The 18,084-nt window shown below is 41.1% G+C and overlaps 2 protein-coding genes across 3 annotated transcripts in view; one reads left to right on the top strand and one right to left on the bottom strand.

Moving 5' to 3' along the window:
- Positions 1-11,764, top strand: part of CMTM3 (CKLF like MARVEL transmembrane domain containing 3) — a 36,163-nt gene extending 24,399 nt beyond the window's left edge. The window contains exon 5 of the mRNA XM_019535893.1: positions 11,411-11,764. Coding sequence (XP_019391438.1) covers positions 11,411-11,444 — 34 coding nt within the window. The 3' untranslated portion in view covers positions 11,445-11,764. The remainder of the gene's footprint in view (positions 1-11,410) is intronic.
- A 6-nt stretch (positions 11,765-11,770) lies between these two features.
- Positions 11,771-18,084, bottom strand: part of CMTM4 (CKLF like MARVEL transmembrane domain containing 4) — a 59,652-nt gene continuing 53,338 nt past the window's right edge. For both annotated transcript variants that reach the window (XM_019535891.1, XM_019535892.1), the window contains exons 3-4: positions 13,230-13,328; positions 11,771-11,968 (exon numbers count right to left, since the gene is read on the bottom strand). In XM_019535891.1, the coding sequence (XP_019391436.1) occupies positions 11,792-11,968; positions 13,230-13,328 (276 nt within the window). In that variant the 3' untranslated portion in view covers positions 11,771-11,791. The remainder of the gene's footprint in view (positions 11,969-13,229; positions 13,329-18,084) is intronic.

The following is an 18,084-nucleotide window of genomic DNA, read 5'->3' as shown; positions in this document are numbered from 1 at the left end:
AACAGCTATTGTTTTCAGGCCTAAACCTTGTCCATTTTCTGACAACGATAACCATAAATGACAAAGCACCCGAATGCTAATGTGGGCATAATTTTACCTACCCCCACAGTACAGCCATCTCTAGTTCAGACTTCAGCAATTCTCCAGCAGAGCACTATACAATAGATGAATAAAGAGAAAGTCTGAAACAGCAAACTGCAGAGCAAATTTACATAGGGACAATATAATACTCCCACGATTAATGCTCCTCGCTGAGAATCAAAGATATAGGAAGGGAGAAAAAGATCTCCATTTACAGGCCAGGTGGAAGGCTGTCTCACTATTTTGCCTCAACTCTTTTTTGTCAAAAGCCTTTTATTCTTATCAGTGGAAGCTTTGTTCATGCCTTCCAATATATTACTAGGCAAGTGATAGCACAGGAATGTTACCTGGCAGGGAACTCACGACCATCTCTGTACAGAGCATTTTTAGACCATCCATTAACTCACAAGCTTGACAGCTGCAAGCCACAAAACAAGGAGGGGAGCTGTGCTTTTGATTATTTTCCTTGGTGAGAACCCTCGATTTCAAAGCCTACATTTAATGACCCACACCTTGCCTGGGCTAGGATACAACAGTAGGCTGCATCAGGGCATGCAGATCCTAGCCTGATGAAAAACATGCAAGTGCCTGCAATCTGGTATTAATTAAGTAGGTTTCTGGTGGCCTGGCCTCAAAAGTCACTGGAAACATAAGGTATTTACCCTTGTGGGGTGGTCTAAACCCCAGTGAAACTGGGCCTCCACAGAAATGCATCGCAAACTAAATCAGATATTCTTTTAGCCTGTTCTAGGATACCACAGAGCAATCACTTCCCCTGGGGGTGCAAGGGGGCAGAGGCAAAACAACTAAGAACAGCTTCTTGGCATCGCTCAGGACTACCAAGAGTTACAATGCCAGCAGCATGTTCACCATGCTCTGCATTTACATAGCATCTAGCACAATGGGGTCCCTGCCTGCAACTGGGTCTCGGGTACCACTTCAGTACAGACAACAACCTGCTCCTGATGGTGTTGCTGCCCAGCTTTCTGACCCTGGTGTTAGGCTGCCCACAAGACACGTGGGCCAACTGGAACCGGATCAGCTGGTAGCAGTTTATCATCATTTTTTGGCAATACTTTTTGAAGAAAAGTACATCACACAAGCACTTGGCACTCCCTCAGCAAGTCCTCCATCCAGCAGAGCAGGCTGCGGTGGATGCTTGAGTGAGAGAGTATGGTAGGCTCTTCTTCAGATACCTTGTAAACAGCTCCCAAATTTCCCCGTTTTTCACAGCATTCAATGAACACATTTTCTAAGAAGTTTCCCTTCCTAACTCCTCTCACCTGCTAAGCCAAATTACTCATCATGCCAAAAGCACATATAATGACAACATTCATCTTCTTGCCAAGTTGCTCTTCAACCCCAGCAGTCCTTGTGGGGGTAGGTTACTTACTTGCTCCAAAATTTCGGTCTTGGGCTCTCCTTACATTTCAAAGTGCAACTCCACAAATCACAATAAGCTACAGCATTTCACTCCGTTACACTGTACTAGACAAACCTCCCATAAGAGATCCCGCTGCAGCCAAGCACTCTTTCAACAAGGCAGCTCCACGTGCTTTCAGCTGTATGAAATGTCTCAAAGACAGCTGACAACTGCGTTTCCATTAACTTTTGTATCCAGTGTCTCCTTGTTTCATTATTATCCACAAGTCAGTCATAATTTCTTTAAATGTCTGACGACCTCTCATAAGCATCAGTTATTAAATACACTTTCTAATAAGTATGTTAACAACTATGACACGCAGTTCTGCATTACCATATTACATTTACAGATGAAGACAATGTTTTAGCACTTTAACATGTCCATTTATTAAACAAGAAGTCCTTCACAAATGATTCCATACTATATTGATCAGAGATTAGTGTTCAGAAAACTACTATTTCCCTACATACAAAAATACAGATTTTTACCACTATGAAGACGTAATCAGAAGAGTACCATGAAAATTTGTAGAGCTCAGTATCTTATTATATCAAAAAGGACAACAACAAAAACAGAGACAAACTCAAAGGTAATGCAATACTACATTCTGAATTGGGAAATTACAAAAAAGTTATTGTGCCCATATACAAAAGATTGGATAAGCAAAATGACATTTTTAAACTGATAAAATACACCATTAAATTGTGTTATAAAGACATCTATTTTTAAAAACATAGACAAGATAAAATAGGAAGTTAGAGACTGCCTTCTGTATCACACAATAAATTTATTACAATCCTTCAACTTTTATTTGCAGTTTAGCAATTATAAGAACAGAAAAGAAGTGGGTAACATACAAAAGGATGAGCTGTCATTAAAAAATAAGTTTAGGAAGTGCATTTCCTTTGCTTATGCTGAAATGATTTGGCCTTTGAAGTTATTCAAAGCATCAAAAGAATTTCCTTGAACAAAGAGCCTGACAGTCACTATACATGCCGTTTCAGGTTAAACACATTACCAAGACTGGAAATGACACCAGTGTGGAGTGGACAGTAGTTATCTAGAGCAGAAACCTTCGATTGTTTGTACGAACCATCTTGCCCATGGCCTTTACCGATTTGACAGAGCTGCAAGCACACCAACCAAAATCCAGCTAAAGTGACATCAAGCTGGAAACTTCTCATACACACATTTTGCTTGAATGAAGTTTTCTTAAAATTAAAACCAATTGGTCAGACCATGCATTCATACACAAAGGTGAAATAACACATGGGGGTGGAAGGGAGGGGCTGATCCTGCCCTCCTAGAAGCCAGCAGAGAGTTCTGCCTGAGGAATGTCTGCAGAATCAGGCTCGGATTTGCAATGGCACATAAAACATGCTCAACATGTTTGGCAGAAGATTACAATTTTCTGAGGAAACCATGAGCTGCAGAGAGGGAAAGGGGTGTCAGGGTCACACAGATTAATTGAGCTCAAATTTTAAAATGAAAATTGAGTCCACTATGCCCAGCCTAGAAGTCAGCAAGTTCAAAAGACAGATGGCTATAACTCTGCTTTACCATGCAGATTTGAAAATAAGGAAGGCTTTACTTTCACCTGGTATTCCTGAGCCTTCTGCTGCTCGTGCTCACAACTGGCAGTACTGGAACATGTGCCTGTCACCTGAGGTCTTTCAATCAAGGCAGGACGCCTTCTTCTAGAAGGTCTGCTTTAGCTCAGCTCCCAGTATCAGCTGGATGCAGGACTGCTTGGATCAGACAGTCCCAGTCTGTTCCTTTACAGGGACTCAGCTCCCAGGATGTATCTGCATCCCACAAACAGGAGTCTCACAAAGGAGAGGGTACTTGTATTTGATAGTTTAGTTCACTCACCCCATGTTTGAACAATTTTCCATTATCAGGTAACTGGCTCACGCAGAGCAGAAGAGGTACAATTTTCCCGTTCCACCGTAAGATCAGAACATAACTATTTAGTGCACCAAAGAAAAACAAACAGGCTGGTTACCATTAAGGCTGGTATTAGTGAAAACAAAACAAGGAGCCAAAAGTGTGTTAGTCAGCCATGTTACAAAAATAGTGTTTACTGGTTTAATACATTTACATCTCTACCTTTATGATTGACAAGTGCTTATATCACATAAGGAAGGCACCCTAGGTGAAATAGATTTTCCAATATTTGTTTACAAGTACATGAAAAGACATAACACGTGTCAACTTTGCAAATCAAAATTGAGCAATACAATGAGTAATAAATACACACTTTACTATTTTTATCATGGGTTCCTGAACCCTTACAAGCTCCAACATATACAAATAGTTTCAATTGACACCAACGTAGAAGAGAAGAAACCTGGACAGGTAAGACACCTTGCAAATAGCTAAATCTTACATTCTAGGACATCCTAAATGTTGTCTTTTAAGTGTAAGAGTTATTTAAAAATGCAAATTTGTCACAGTGCAAACCAAAAATAAGATCTCACATGAGCACTGCAACTTACTATTTCAAGCTTGACTAACAGTAGTGCCAAGATGCACTATCCCTCCACAATATCCAACAAGTAGGAACCAGTAAACATTCAAGATCTAACTATTAACGGCAGAAATAAAAGAAGGTAGCAAGTTTTAAAATACAGAATGCCAACCAGAACCACGTTAACCTTATAGACGTCAGGACCAACATAGCATCGCAAAAATGTTTAGACTATTACACTTTTGGGATTAAAGGTTACCACAAGTAATAACTCAGACTAGTTAGAGGGTATTTCCTTTCAAAATACACAAAAGGTTTCAACTAAATATGTCTATTAAGACATTTGTCCAAGAAACAGTACCCTGAAATTCATCATGTTCTGGACAATAATCCTTACCAGTCAGAAGAGGCAGATGTTTGTATTCCATTCAGTTACTCCAGCATTCCCCATCTAGATGTTGCTATAGCTGCAGGGACCAGCCCCAACCAAAGAACAAGGAAAAGGTCCAAAAGCCTGTTTACAAGATCTGGACACTGTCTTTTGAAATGTTCCTACGTCTTCATCAGGAATCGATGAAGACAGTTTTCATATTCTTCAACATATGTTAATTGGCTTATACTTCATCCATGAAATCCATGGGACAGAGATAAAACCTTCATAGTAAATTCATTAGCTCTATTATAAATATGTCAATCAAGGTAACTATGTATACTGAATATAAAAACAAAATTAAATATCTTCTGTTTGCCAAATATAATTTAAGAAGGAACCTCTTTGATTAGTTATAAAAAATATTATTAGCCCATAGCAATTAAAAGGCAACTCTTCACTAGCCCCTCTGGGATTGTGGATACGAAAGTTTAGCAAATGCCAGCACAAGATGTACTTACATTTTCTGAGATAAATAAGCAACTTTCATTCATGGGCATATATAAGAACACTTCTGAAAGCTGCATATCCCACAAGAAAAATCAGACTTCATCATGTATTCCAAGTCAAAGGACACTATAATCACAGTGTATGTAGAGTTTCTCCTAAAAAGCATATTCTAAAATATAAATGGTTAAATTAGGGACAGATCTTTGTCTTTTAATTAAACAATAATAATAAAAACAAAACTACTACAACTTCACTATCTCCCAGACAGATCCACCAGATCTGAAGCCCCCCTGCTCCTGTGACCAAGGGAGACAGTCAATACAGTGGTAGTAAGAAAAAACCCAGACCAAACAACAAAAAACCTCTACAGAAGTTTCCTGAGAATTCCTGAATACAGAGCAGAGCCCTGGACTAAAAACAATTTAAAATTAATTCTGCCTATAGTTTTAGTGACTTCCCCCATTCAAGTGAAAGGAAGACTTTCCTCATCACTTCATTAGCTATTTTCAAGCAACCTTTCCAGCTCCCTTCAAGGAACATTCTTGTTCGGTGCAGATTTCAGTTTTATTTCAAAATGGCCATGTGTAATTTCCAATACATGTGAAAACAAGTATAAACACACAACAGTTTACAACTGCTCTCACCACATAATCTGAGTTAGATTTGGCCCCAGTGCTACACTCCCCTGCATGGGGAGGACCATAAAAAAATCCCACGCAAGGAAACAGCCTCCACTGTAGGGATAACTTAGGGGCATAACATTTTGCAAGACTGGTGCCTTCAACCTGTCCTTCCTTCCCAAGAACCCTCTGGTCTTGGGGCGGAGGCAGCACCTGCATGCTTTAGCAACTCTACGGAGCAACTACTGCTCTTCAAATGAGCGAATGCTATGACAACAATATTACGGGTAACTTAACAGTGCATCTTTAAAATCCATAGAAGAGTTTGGTTAACATCAAGATCTGATGATCTTGATTTCTCATTAGGGATGGTGCTGGCTCCTCAGGGTTAAAAGTCAAAGGAGCACAGCTTTCTAAGCCTGCTTTTTACCACGGGCTCACTTAGCCTCATGTCTCCCCCTTCTGCAGAATACATTTCCTGCCTCCATCCCAGGGGTGCTGATAATCATTAATGTGCACATGCTATTTTGAAGATAGTTATGTAAGTGCTAAGTATTATTAGCTCCCTGCACATTTATGTCCATGATCAAATTCTGCCCACTTATTTGTTAAATATCAGTTGAAGCTATCTGGCTCCAGGCCTTTAAATGTGAGGGCTTATATCTTGTTTATGCTTCTGTTTAGATTTGGAAAGCTGTTCAAGTTTTTACACTGCATCTGCAGGAGGATGGATGACGCTATTTTTAATAACATTTGAACTGCAGATCTCGTCAAACTTTGTGTGAAAGGTGCCCAGCAGAACCACTGCATTATTAATCACCACTTCCAGAAAGGAAATGGGTTAGAAGAGTTGAAAAAAGGATTATGGGAGAAAAAAACAAACATGCATGGGAAGACTTAAGGTAGGGAAATATTCCCTGTCAAAAAGAGAAAGATGAATTACAAACTTTGCAATAGGAAGGTGAAATGGGTATGGCAAGCACTTGTTCTACCCCCCACAAGAGCTCAGCTCGCTAAAAGCGAGAAGGAAAAGTCTTCCTTTGCCTAGAAAGGTTAAACCTGATGTGTCATGGAAAAGTTTGGAGACGAATTCTACAACCCAAATGCACGCAACTGTCCAGGCCATCTTTTCAAAGAGTTGTTCTCTTACTAATCCACAGACCCTTCCCACTGAAGGAGGAGAATCGTTTGAGAATCCCTAGAGCTCGCAATGTTACAAATGGAACAAAGATTCTTTGATAAGAAGATTTGTACTGAAGCCTTCCGCCGCCAAGTGATGAGAATCACCGATTTAGAAAAATACCAGAAATTGCTGACTGTCCCTCCAGCTCTCCTCAGCTCCCTCAAGCATCTCGTACTGCCAGACACAGGAGGTTGAGAACAGAGGCGTCCCAGACAGGTCCAAGCCATGGGCTACAGGCTGAATGCAAGTCATACAAAACACCAGAGGAGTTATTCTTCCCTAAAGTAAAGCTCATCACAGAGTTTAACATGGGATCACACTGGCAGAGCATCTTTAAGGTTCTTGTCTGGCTGCATTTAAGTCTTTAAATAACAAGCATCCCTTAAGCACAAAAAGCAACTGTAACAAGCCTTGCCACCAGAGCCAAGCAATGCCTTGTAGACTTTTGAATATCTGGAAGTAATGGCTGTCATACACAAAGGCCAACCATCCTGGGAAGCCGAGACCTCAGAGATCCCAATGCTAGAAGCCTCTCTCTGGAAGAAGCATAGACAGAGACTCTCCAAGTCTTTTAAACTTGCATTTCTGTGGGGTACAATAGAGGACTTGTGTACAAAAACAGATTCTAAATTTATGGAGGAGGGGAAAAAAAAAAAATCTACCCAAAAAAAAAAAAAATCAATCACCAAACAAGATCACAAATAAATTAGAGCAGGTTCTGGGCAATCTGTAGCTTTCTAAAGGCAAGTAGAATGGAGATGTATGTCCAAAAACGACCAAAACCGGAGGACCAGATAGAAGGAAAAAGGAACCAGCTTCACTACTGGGCTAAGCACCTCCCAGCGCTTAGTTTTCTGGAAAAATTCTCTCAGGCACAGAGCAGTTTGCATGCTGCTAAGGTCATGGGAATGTGTGGCAAGATGAACAAGTTGCCAGGTGCCAAATGCATCATGATGTTGATAAAGGTGCATATAATAGAGCTACTAGGGGAAAAAAACCCACCCACATGTGCAGCTGCCACTGCCATTAAGTAACCATTTTATTCATGTTATACGACTCTTATGTAATGTATATGACTATGGAAAACTGTGCCCTTATCTCGCCGACACACTGAATACACACCGACTTCACTGCTTATCTGAGGGCAGTATTTGCCCCACAAGAAAACACTGATTGTGACCATCGTTTCACATATCCAATTTCCACACCGTCCCTCAGTTTGGTTTTCAATTTAGCTTCATTTATGCTGTCCTTTGAGAAACTCAGCAGTGTTCTCATGAACTAAAAGAAATCATCCCTCTATGATACCAAATACATTAGAGCAGGACTAACTGATAGCAAAGCAAAACCATAATCCAGTAGGAAGCAGCAATTAAGCATGTATTTTCTATGCACATTTCACAAAAAAAAAAATCCCTGCATTTTTTTTCCCCAAGGCAGCCAACTGCAATCTTCAATAGGATTATCAGTTTCAAATTTGTTGGAAAAGGGTTTATTTCATTACACTACCATATATATGGAAAGTTCAGTATGTACATATGATTTTCTATCCCAGCTTCAAGCATATCCAGCTTCTTCAAATTAAAGATCAAAATTAATGTTTTCCAAAACTAATATATCACTAGCTCAGATTAAAAAGAGTATATGTGCACTACACAAACATCATCTTTGGTCCCCAAAATAAGGAAGCTCCACATTTTTCTATTTACCAATGTATTTAAGACCTGTCTCTCGTTAGTTTTCTGCTGAAACTCAACTCCAATGACTGTTTCAACTACGTAAAAATGTAAGCAATAAACAATGGGATACTATGCACAACATATCAAACCCATTGTATTTCAAGTGTAACCATTTCAGGTCCTACTATATGTTACTGTATGATCCTGTATCATACCATGTTAGAGGTATCAGTGTATTGCTCATGTTTCGTCAGGCATCTGCAGCCCCCACGCACACTAACAAGAACTCTTTGTGAATCAACTGGCAAAGCACTATCAACTTCCCCCTACTTCCCCACATAACTAAAGACACAAGTTAAAACATATAAAGAGCTCATAAAATTGCAGATGCTCAGCACAAGATTATTCAGTAACCAGAACATTAATTAAGGTCAACAACAAACCATAGGGAAAACTAGGGGACTACAGGACATCCCATGTTTTGTTCCTTTTTCTAAACAACAACTGGAATAAACTCCTGCTACATTAACAAGCCTTACTACTGTGCCACACCGGGTACAAACAGATATAACAGCTGTAACATTTCCAAGTGAAACACTTGAAAATGCTTCATTGGTAATGCTTCAGAACTGAAAAATTACAGCCAGGGGACATGTTTACATCCCCTGTGCCATTCTTGGCTGAAATATTTCAAGCTCCTGCAGCCTTGTCTAGCACTGGCCTGAGGATGCTAGACCAGGCTGTAGTGACCTTCGGCTCTCGTCTCAGCTTCCCCTCCCTTCATAGGGAAAAAGAGATGGAGGAGAGGGAAGGGTGGAAGGAGCCGGGCCCACTATCAGTGCTGTCGCAGCAGTCAGTGGAGAAGTAGGAGTAAGCCCAGCTCCAGTCTAGCTCCTGTGTACTGTCCCTGGGCACATGTAATGAAGTGAAACACTACAAAATAGTACTTCATATGAAGAGGTGCCTAGAGCGTTTCAGTTACTTTTGGAACATTTCAATTGTTATGGCTCTTAGCACCCAGTTTCTTCGTCTGCTCCATGACTTCAGTTGAAACGTCATGCTACAAGTATAAATGTGGAGCAGACAATATCTTCCAGGTGTCTCTTTTTGGAGCTTTCAGTAAGATTTCTTCATTCTCTTTTTTATACAGCCTAGATGTCATCGTGTTTAATTTTTAACATGTTTTGATGAATACTCATTTTCATTTAACAATTAACAGCATCTATAAACTCCCTCACATCCCTCCAACGTTCGGTACAGTGTGCGGAAATACAGAGCACCAATAGGCATGATAAACTCCATCATTCGGTAGATCGAACTACAGGTTTCATATGATGTCCAAAAGTCCTGGTGAAGAGCAACTTTACATTAATAAGCCATCTGTGTTGTTAGCTAAATTTGTAGATTCAAGTGAACTTCAACAGTTAGGTGTTCAGACTCTAAACTCAGCCCTGCCTTCAACTAGAGCATTCACTGAAATGTAACATAACATTAAAATGTTAGGAGAGATCAATTACTAAGTTAAAAACAAGTTTTTAAAATGTTCTTTTAATTTAATCACTAACTTTAATTTTGAAACTATCTAAATTTGCTTCTGACCATTAATGTAGCTTGGACTGGAAACAACACACATGCTGTATGATAAAAACAGATGAGTCAGTTCCACTTTCTGGCTTTCACGCACTAGCACAATGCTGCATTGCCTAAGATGTGAACAGTGAAGCATAGTGTTTAAATCCTGAGCTCTCTATCTTCTTTGGAAGTTAAACAGAAAAAAATCACAAACATATTTCTAATGATTGTAGGGTTGGTAAAAGTGTTTTGCAAAATTCACATGTACCTGAAAGTGACTGGACAGTACCTCTGAACTCTACTACCCTTCATACTTAGCATTCCAAGTATTTACTGGTACAGGTATGTATAAGTATGCTGGGAATAGCTACATGCAAATACAATGCTTAAAGTCAACTCAGATCAGGTACAAGCAAGCAGAACTCCACTGATTTCAAAGATCCCCCAATTTCCATTAGGTTGGAACTTGACTAGTGATTTTTTTTCCTCATCTACAACGAATAGGGAACCTGCTGAAATGTGCACTTACTCATGTGCCAACCATGATACACATGACAAACAGATATAACAACATAGACAACATTAAATATTGGGAAGTCTTCCAATTACAATTAACAGATTCTACTTGTATTATTGCAAAATAGTCTCCAATTAGAAAATATGAATTCTTCTCCTCCTCACTGAAACTGGAATGTAAATAAGAAAACAAACTGGGGAGAAGGGCTTATAAATATAAACAGCGAAAAACAAGAGAGTCCATCATACTGTCTTCCTTACAACCTAATCTTCAAAGGAGCATTATAAAAACATTCGTAGATAATACCCAAATTGGACAAATCAACTTGCATTAGTTACTACCAACCAGTTTAAACATAAAAGTCACGTGACCAGCCCAAACCAGAATATGCCATGAAATGTATTAATCATACACAAAATGCAGTATTGCAGTCTTGGAAACATGGGTTTTTCTGGCTTCTAACATTTCCAGAAAGCTGAACCTAGGAATTAGGAACAACTGTCACTGAGGTGTAGATGATTATTTGATAATTATTCCAAAAAGGATTTTGTTATTGAAAGTTATGCAATGTATTCAAAACCACTCACAGATACCTACATACTTGTGCTGCCTAGGTTGTGCTGACCACAGAGCAGGCATATGTACTCATTTTGCATGTGTAGAAGCCCAAGTTTTAATACGGCCAAGGTCATAAAAGAAACTTATTTGGTGGCTTCGGCATTGTCAATAGTGTAGGTCTGTCTGCATCATCATATCCACCAGCCCAAATATCCAACATGGTTGTCTGTCTCAGCGATACAAATGTACCAAGAAAGAAACCGTGGAAGTGTGAATTGAATTAAATTGGCAAAGCTGCACAAGGAAGTGTACAGCACTGGTGTACGTGGTCTCTAGCTAACGTTATTGCTATCTGTCCCCCACTTTCTATTCATGTGCAATGCACTGAATTTTGAAGGAGGCTTTGTTTTGCTTCTCTCTTTTAGGAAAATAATGTTGGTTACAACATTCCTGCTGGATGAAGAGATAGTGGTAGAATACGATGAGTCTCTACAGCCTGAAACTGGAAAAAGTACCCTGCAGGTATTTAATCAAAATACTAAACACACTTCAGACACCTATGTGGACTTTGCACACAGATCTTGCTTTTTGTGTGGCCAGTACTTATAGCCTTCATGTGAATGGCTTTTGAACAAAACGTAGATCAATGTATTTCTCCATACACACAGCCAGGTATTTTCTGCCAAGACAGGCTCTCCCTTCTCTTCCTAAAAATATGGAAAACTGAAAACTACATAAACTTTACTTGATGAGAGAAAATAAAATGTTTGGTTTTCCCTCCTCACAGTCCTCTCCCCAGATGTAGCTTTCATGCATCATCCAAACGCTGAATCTCAGGATGCTGATCCACTTCTCTCGACTCTGTCCGGGCCCGCAAGTAATTGCTGGTCTGCCGGCTGTTCTGCTGCCTGCCGTTCATTCGCCATTTCTTAACAGCTAAATACAGATTCACAGCATACACTGCCATTGCCAAGAAACCAAATATCTAAAAGGAACAGCAGCAAAATTTGTCAAAGGCAAACTTCAAGATCAAGTTTTCCAATAAAACCTTGAAAAGCTTTAGTACTTCAAAGGTTCGTAACCTTCTGCACTTTTTGTTGCACTGACACACTCTTGGGTCCTCCAGATGCCATCTTTTAAATATATTCTACCAGTTGTGAAAAGCACTAGGATTGATGATCCTAGAGCTAAAACTTGCCATAAATCCCTGGAGGCACATTATACTGAATAGCAAGGAGGGCAGGGCTAACTGCCCTGGACTCCTGAACACAGGACATGAGTTAGCATGCCCATTCCCTCAATTTCCTCCACACAGGTTTCTTTAGAGCTGTTGCAGTACTTTCATCATTGTTATAACCACCCATATAAAAAGCTTAAATTTACCAGGTCAAGCACAGCAGCAGTTACCATATCCTTACAATCCTGAAGGAAATTCAAGAATGCCCATACTCCCCCATAAGGAAAAAGAATTTAGCAAGGAAGTTGTAACAACTTTAAAGCAGGTTCAATTTCATATGCACTGGGATAAGTTTGTGCGCTATAGTGCAGTCTGCAGTATAGATCCCCAAGCTAGCACAGGAATTAGAAGCAGTCTAAACTGCAGCAGCAAAGCGAACTGGCCCACCTGGAGCTCTGTGCTGCTGAGGCTAGATTGCCTGTCATATTAACTAGCCTGGATACCCTTACGCTACACTTCAAGCCATGGTATAGATATACCCTGAATGCTGAACACTTAAAAGTACAACTTAATGTTACATTTATGACTAATTAAACTGGCAAACTTCCTGAACACCTGTCTAAAATACTTAATGTCTTTGGCTCTTGCCATCAAAAAAGTAACATTTTTGACCATTCAATTTCACCCTAAGCTCGAGGTCAAACAAGTTCTTGAAATCAAAACACTGACTGGCCAACATGTAAAAGAGAAACAAGATCCTGAGTCTAGAGCAAAGGTGGGCAAAATGTGTCCCACGGGCCAAATGGGGCCCGCCAGGCCGTTATATCTAGCCTGCAGAGCCCCTAAATTTTAGAGAAATCAGTATTTGTCTGCCCCCGGCTGCCTGTCATGTGGCCCTCGATGGCTTGCTAAAACTCACTAAGCAGCCCTTCACCCAAAATAATTACCTGCCCCTGGTCTATAGAGAAGAGCAAGTGACAGACTAATATAGCCAGTGGGTGGGGAAAGTCTCTTTAGTTCTGATGAGAAGTAACCATCAAGAGTAAAGAAATTTAAATTATTTTCTTACCACAGCAGCGATCTCTGCTCCAGTTTTATGGTTTAAAGCAGCGAGTACAACAGATGCAATGAAAAAGAAGAAAGTGCTGAGTCCAGTGTTGACCAGATCCTGTGAAAACAAGGTTACCAGAAATTAACACGCAATTATTTTTTAACCCGAATTGATAAAGTATCAGAACAGAACCTTCAAAGCCATCCGACTTACGACGTTCATCTTTTATGCAACAGGTGGCAATGACTTGCACACGCGGCATGACAGACACAAATTAACATGTTACTTAGGTTCATAGTAAATCATTGTGGGGGATTCCAGATGTTGCACCAGTTTCTAACTAGTAATGAGAAGCACAAAATAAGTACAACTACAGAAAGTGTATCAAACCGTCTTAGAAGAGTTGAGGTTAAAAGAAAGCTGCTGCATTCCAACTAATTAACCATAATACTAATTTCATACTCCCTCAAACTATTACTTTTTTCAAACCACAGCAATTTTTCACGCACTATCTAGAAAATATTCACAAATATTTAGATTGCACACTCTCTAGTACCAGTCTCTATTGGTCTATACAGTACCCTACGGCACTGTAAGAATAATAGGCGTCTGTACTGTACACACACGCGCGCGCGCACACACGTATGTATGTTTGTAATTTTATATTACATATAATGAGAAGGTGAGGTTGAGAAAGCACACGCAAACAAGTAGGAAAAATACCATACTTATTTACATGTCCCAAAAAACATACACTCAGATGTCTAAATTTAGTAGAAATTCAGATTTCTCTATAGACACACTTTCACCAATACATGCAATTCAACTAATGAGCTTACATGTTAGTTTGGGATCCAATCATTAATCTTTCTTTTCTAAAAATATGCTGACATCAGACCTAGCCAGACGTTTAAAAAAAAATAGAGTCAATGGCCTATGATACACACCACAAACTAGTTTATTTAAGAATCCCCATTAAACTTGATTTTCTGTGTCAAACAATGCAGCGTAGGGCAGACAAGGAGACTGGCCTGTCTTCAACAAGCCCAACCTGGGAAAGGTAGTTGCAGTCAGACATTGTGTAAAGCACTGCTTCTCAAACAGAGAACTGTTCAAGGGTGCTGCAGAGCTGGTACCACTGTCGCTGCCAGGTGGAACTGTCCGGTACACCTTTGTTTCCAGGAGGGGTAAGCCAGGAGAACCAAGACAGCTGCAGCAGATGCCCCTCGGCCACAGCCCTTCGCAGCCTGCCTGCCACAGTTCCAGCCCCTCCTGGAACCACAGGCAAGGGGAACAGTTCTGCCTGGCTGCAGCCAAGGTGGAGACAGAGGGAGCGGGTCAGGGATGTGTGAACAGGGGTCTGTGCCCTGGACTCACTAGGATGGGCTGTTCTCTTGCAACCTGGCTCTCTCACCCCTCTGCTGTGTGGCAACAGCTACTGTGTTAATCCTTTCACAGCCATGATCTACATGCAAATCACCAGCACCTGCAAGAAGTTAATGAAGAGGGTGAGGGGAGCTAACATGGGGATTCTGCCCAGGAACCTAACAGCAAGCCTGCAACCCCTGGGTGAGCCCACAGTAGCACAAAAGACTGCCTGCCCCTGACCGCTGTCGTCCGTCGTCCCCCCTCGCAACTCTTCTGCTCTCAGCACACCTCCATCCCCACCTGCACTAGTTATGATACAAAAGAGTTGTTCTCATCTTGGGTGCTGTGAAATTCAGAAACAGAATGGAGTATGCTTTGGGACTGCAACGGTTGAGAACCACTGGTCTGAAATCTTCTGTTTTTCTGTCAGGCTTTTCTTACCAATATGGGACCAATTCACATTTAAAGTAGTAAAACACTTAAAGTAGTAAAACAATATTAATTCCAGCCTGCTAGTCTATTTTGGAGTTCTCATTCTCCTTGTTACCAAAACCTATAGCTACAATTAAGCCTTGTGTTATGTTTAAACTTTACTGTTTTCTTAAAAACTTTCCAACTGCTCATGTTTTAGAATAAAAACTCCTGTTAATGTAGAAAATGGATTTGTGTAAGGGAATAGAGGAGCAAAACTGGATTGCTGGTGTTGGGATACATGCTGGTAATGTTGCTAACTTCAATAAAAGGGCAGGGCTTTATAATCCAGTATTTCACCACAATCAAAACAACAGCAAAGCCAGACCAATACATGAGGAAAATATGGCACTCTCTAACTTTGACATGATACAACTGCTTTGAAGAATCTAGATCCGGGATAAGAATAAGAATTCAAAAGGGAAAAAGATATTCCCGGAAAGTATTTATGTATTTACTTTTTAGTAATATGACAAACCCAGTGACCATAACAATAAAAGAGAATAAAACTAATCAGAAAAAGATGAGCAGTTTTAAATCTGGCCACGATGTGGCTGAAAGTTTTTACTGATATATTTATAGACAAAGTAAAGCCACATCACACAGATAAAAGAATTTCAGCTGAAATTACAGCAGCCTCATGAGACAGTATGCTGTGCCATAAAACTCTGTACAAAGCTGCCATCCATAACACAGAGTAAAGTCTAGGATATGGATCACATCTGCTCTAGATTGCAGTTTACTGGCACTTCCTAATTATTCATATAATTTATTCCATCATTCCCTAATCAATTTAGCTTCATGAATCAAAAGTACAACTAAACTGTGACACAGTCACACACTCAATGTGACAAAACAGAAAGGCCAGAGTGCTATATTTTTAAAACCTTTTTTCTTCACTTTTCAAACCTTCTTTGCACTACATACTTCCCACTATCACATTTTGGTATCCATTTGAGGGGCAAATATTAGTAGCTAGGTGGACCATTACTTGAGGAGGGTGGATAGAGGTGGACTCATTTTTTAGCTAAATTTCAGCAAGGCTGGCTAGCAAGGGAATAAAAGAAAGAATAACCTCTAAAGTAATGACCTGTATTACTCTAGTGACTAAAAAAACTCTCTAGGACCCCATTTGCAGTAGGTGTTTTCTAAAACACAAAACAAAGGTGGTTCTTGCCTACAAAGAGCTTACAATCTAAGCGTAAGATAACAGACTTTTACAGACAAAAGGGGGACGTACTAGGGGACAATGGTGAGCATGACCAGCAATCAAATGTTTGCCACTCTTTTGGAAGCCATACAGGAAAAGTCAAATCCTGTCCTATGTAGCAGTAGTTCTGTACAAGCAGTAGATCATAATTATACTGGATGCACCAAAATGTCTTACTTTCTGCCCCATTAAGCACAGATCTAGGGGGTTCTTAAAAGGACGCTCATGGAGGGCTACTTAATAGGCGGGACAACATGCTGAATCTGTAACAAAAACATTTTTATATCCAATAGATATAAACACAATGTGCTTTACCCATACAAAGTTACAAGAAGGAGAAACAACTTCATTACTCAGTTCAAGCTTGAGTGGGAATTATGCAGCTGACCTTTTGCTGATAAAACATGTCAAGCCAGCTCACATAACAGAGCACCTCCCAAAATATTTGGCACATTATTATCCATTCAGGATGGAGCTACGCTCCTTGCCAGTTTACTAAGCCCATTACACGGGGCATCAATTATTCTTAATGATGAATCACAGAGTTTGCAGTCAGTTGCTACTCAATATCCAGCGTCCACAGCCTTGCTAATCAGCTGGTTGTCAAGGATGGCCACCTTTAAAAGAAAAAAATCTGTCAGCTCCAAATGACCCCAGGGTGCACTTGGGGGGCCTCCCACTAAAATCATCATTCAGTCTTTAATCTTTCCATGGGCAAACGTTAAGACTATAGGTTTTTACTTTAACTGTATTTTTGTGTCTTTTCTCACTTCTTGAAGCTGGACTGGATAACAAGCAGGAGAGACAGGCAGCGCAAATAGCACCTAGAGAGCTAACAGCAGCAAGTCATCCCAAAGTCCTTCACCTTTGGCTGTCAAGCATGGACAGGGGAAAAGGGCCTACAACCTAACTAGAGAGGGAATACTTGACAGAGGCTGTGATTTTGCAGAGATCAGTTGCTACTGATAATCAGAAAGTCATTTCTAAACAGCTGCAAGGGGAAAGAAATATGAAGGAGCCTTTCCAGTAAGCCTCCCAAGTCAGGTCTGCTGAAATTGGCTCTAGCAACCAGCAGTGGCAATGACAGCCCCGTCTTGCCTACTCGTCTCCAAGGCTTCAGGAATATAATTTTCCAGGAGAAAGTCAGTTGGGTCAAGATAAACTGACAGAAGTCTGGACAGAAAGAGCACAAGCTGTCAGGTGGTATGTAAAAGAAAGTAGTGCGCCTTTTACTAGAGGTGGATCAGCTCTGATATAAAGAAATTTGACTATATTGGAAATTGGCCTGAAGTGGGCAATAATTGCCTGTGTGTGCGCACAGCCGCAGTGCAGCACACAGGCAATGAGGAGCACAGCCTGGCAGCTTGGAGAACTGCCTGCAGTGGTAAGTCTGTTGGTGGAAGGGGAGAGGGGAGGGGAGGGGCATAGATCAACATCCCCCATGGTGAAGGAGGGAGTGGGGCTGGGGTAGGCGCTGCCCAGCTGGGGTGGGGCAGGACAGAGCTGCGGGTTGTCTGGGGGGGCATGGGGGAGGGGGAGAGGGAGCTCCTGCCGCTTGTCCAGGAAGGTATGGCAGGGTGCGCCCAGATCTGCGTGGGGGCGGGGCAGGGCAGGCTGCAGATGGCCAGGGGCCACACTGTGCTTGGGACAGGAGGCGGCAGCGCCGAAAGGGGGCTGCAGCCCCTCCACCCCCGTAATCCTCCTCCCAGCACTGCCGCCACCTACCCCAAGCACAGTTCAGGCCCTGGCCCCAGCCTGCAGCAGCAGCCCACCCTGCCCCGCCCCACACAGATCCAAGGCCACACGCCAACCCCGCCAATACCC

This window comes from Crocodylus porosus, unplaced genomic scaffold, assembly GCF_001723895.1.
Source record: "Crocodylus porosus isolate Cpor-Errol unplaced genomic scaffold, CroPor_comp1, whole genome shotgun sequence".
In the NCBI taxonomy this organism is placed as follows: Eukaryota; Metazoa; Chordata; order Crocodylia; family Crocodylidae; genus Crocodylus; species Crocodylus porosus.
This window is presented reverse-complemented; position numbering and strand designations above follow the sequence as displayed.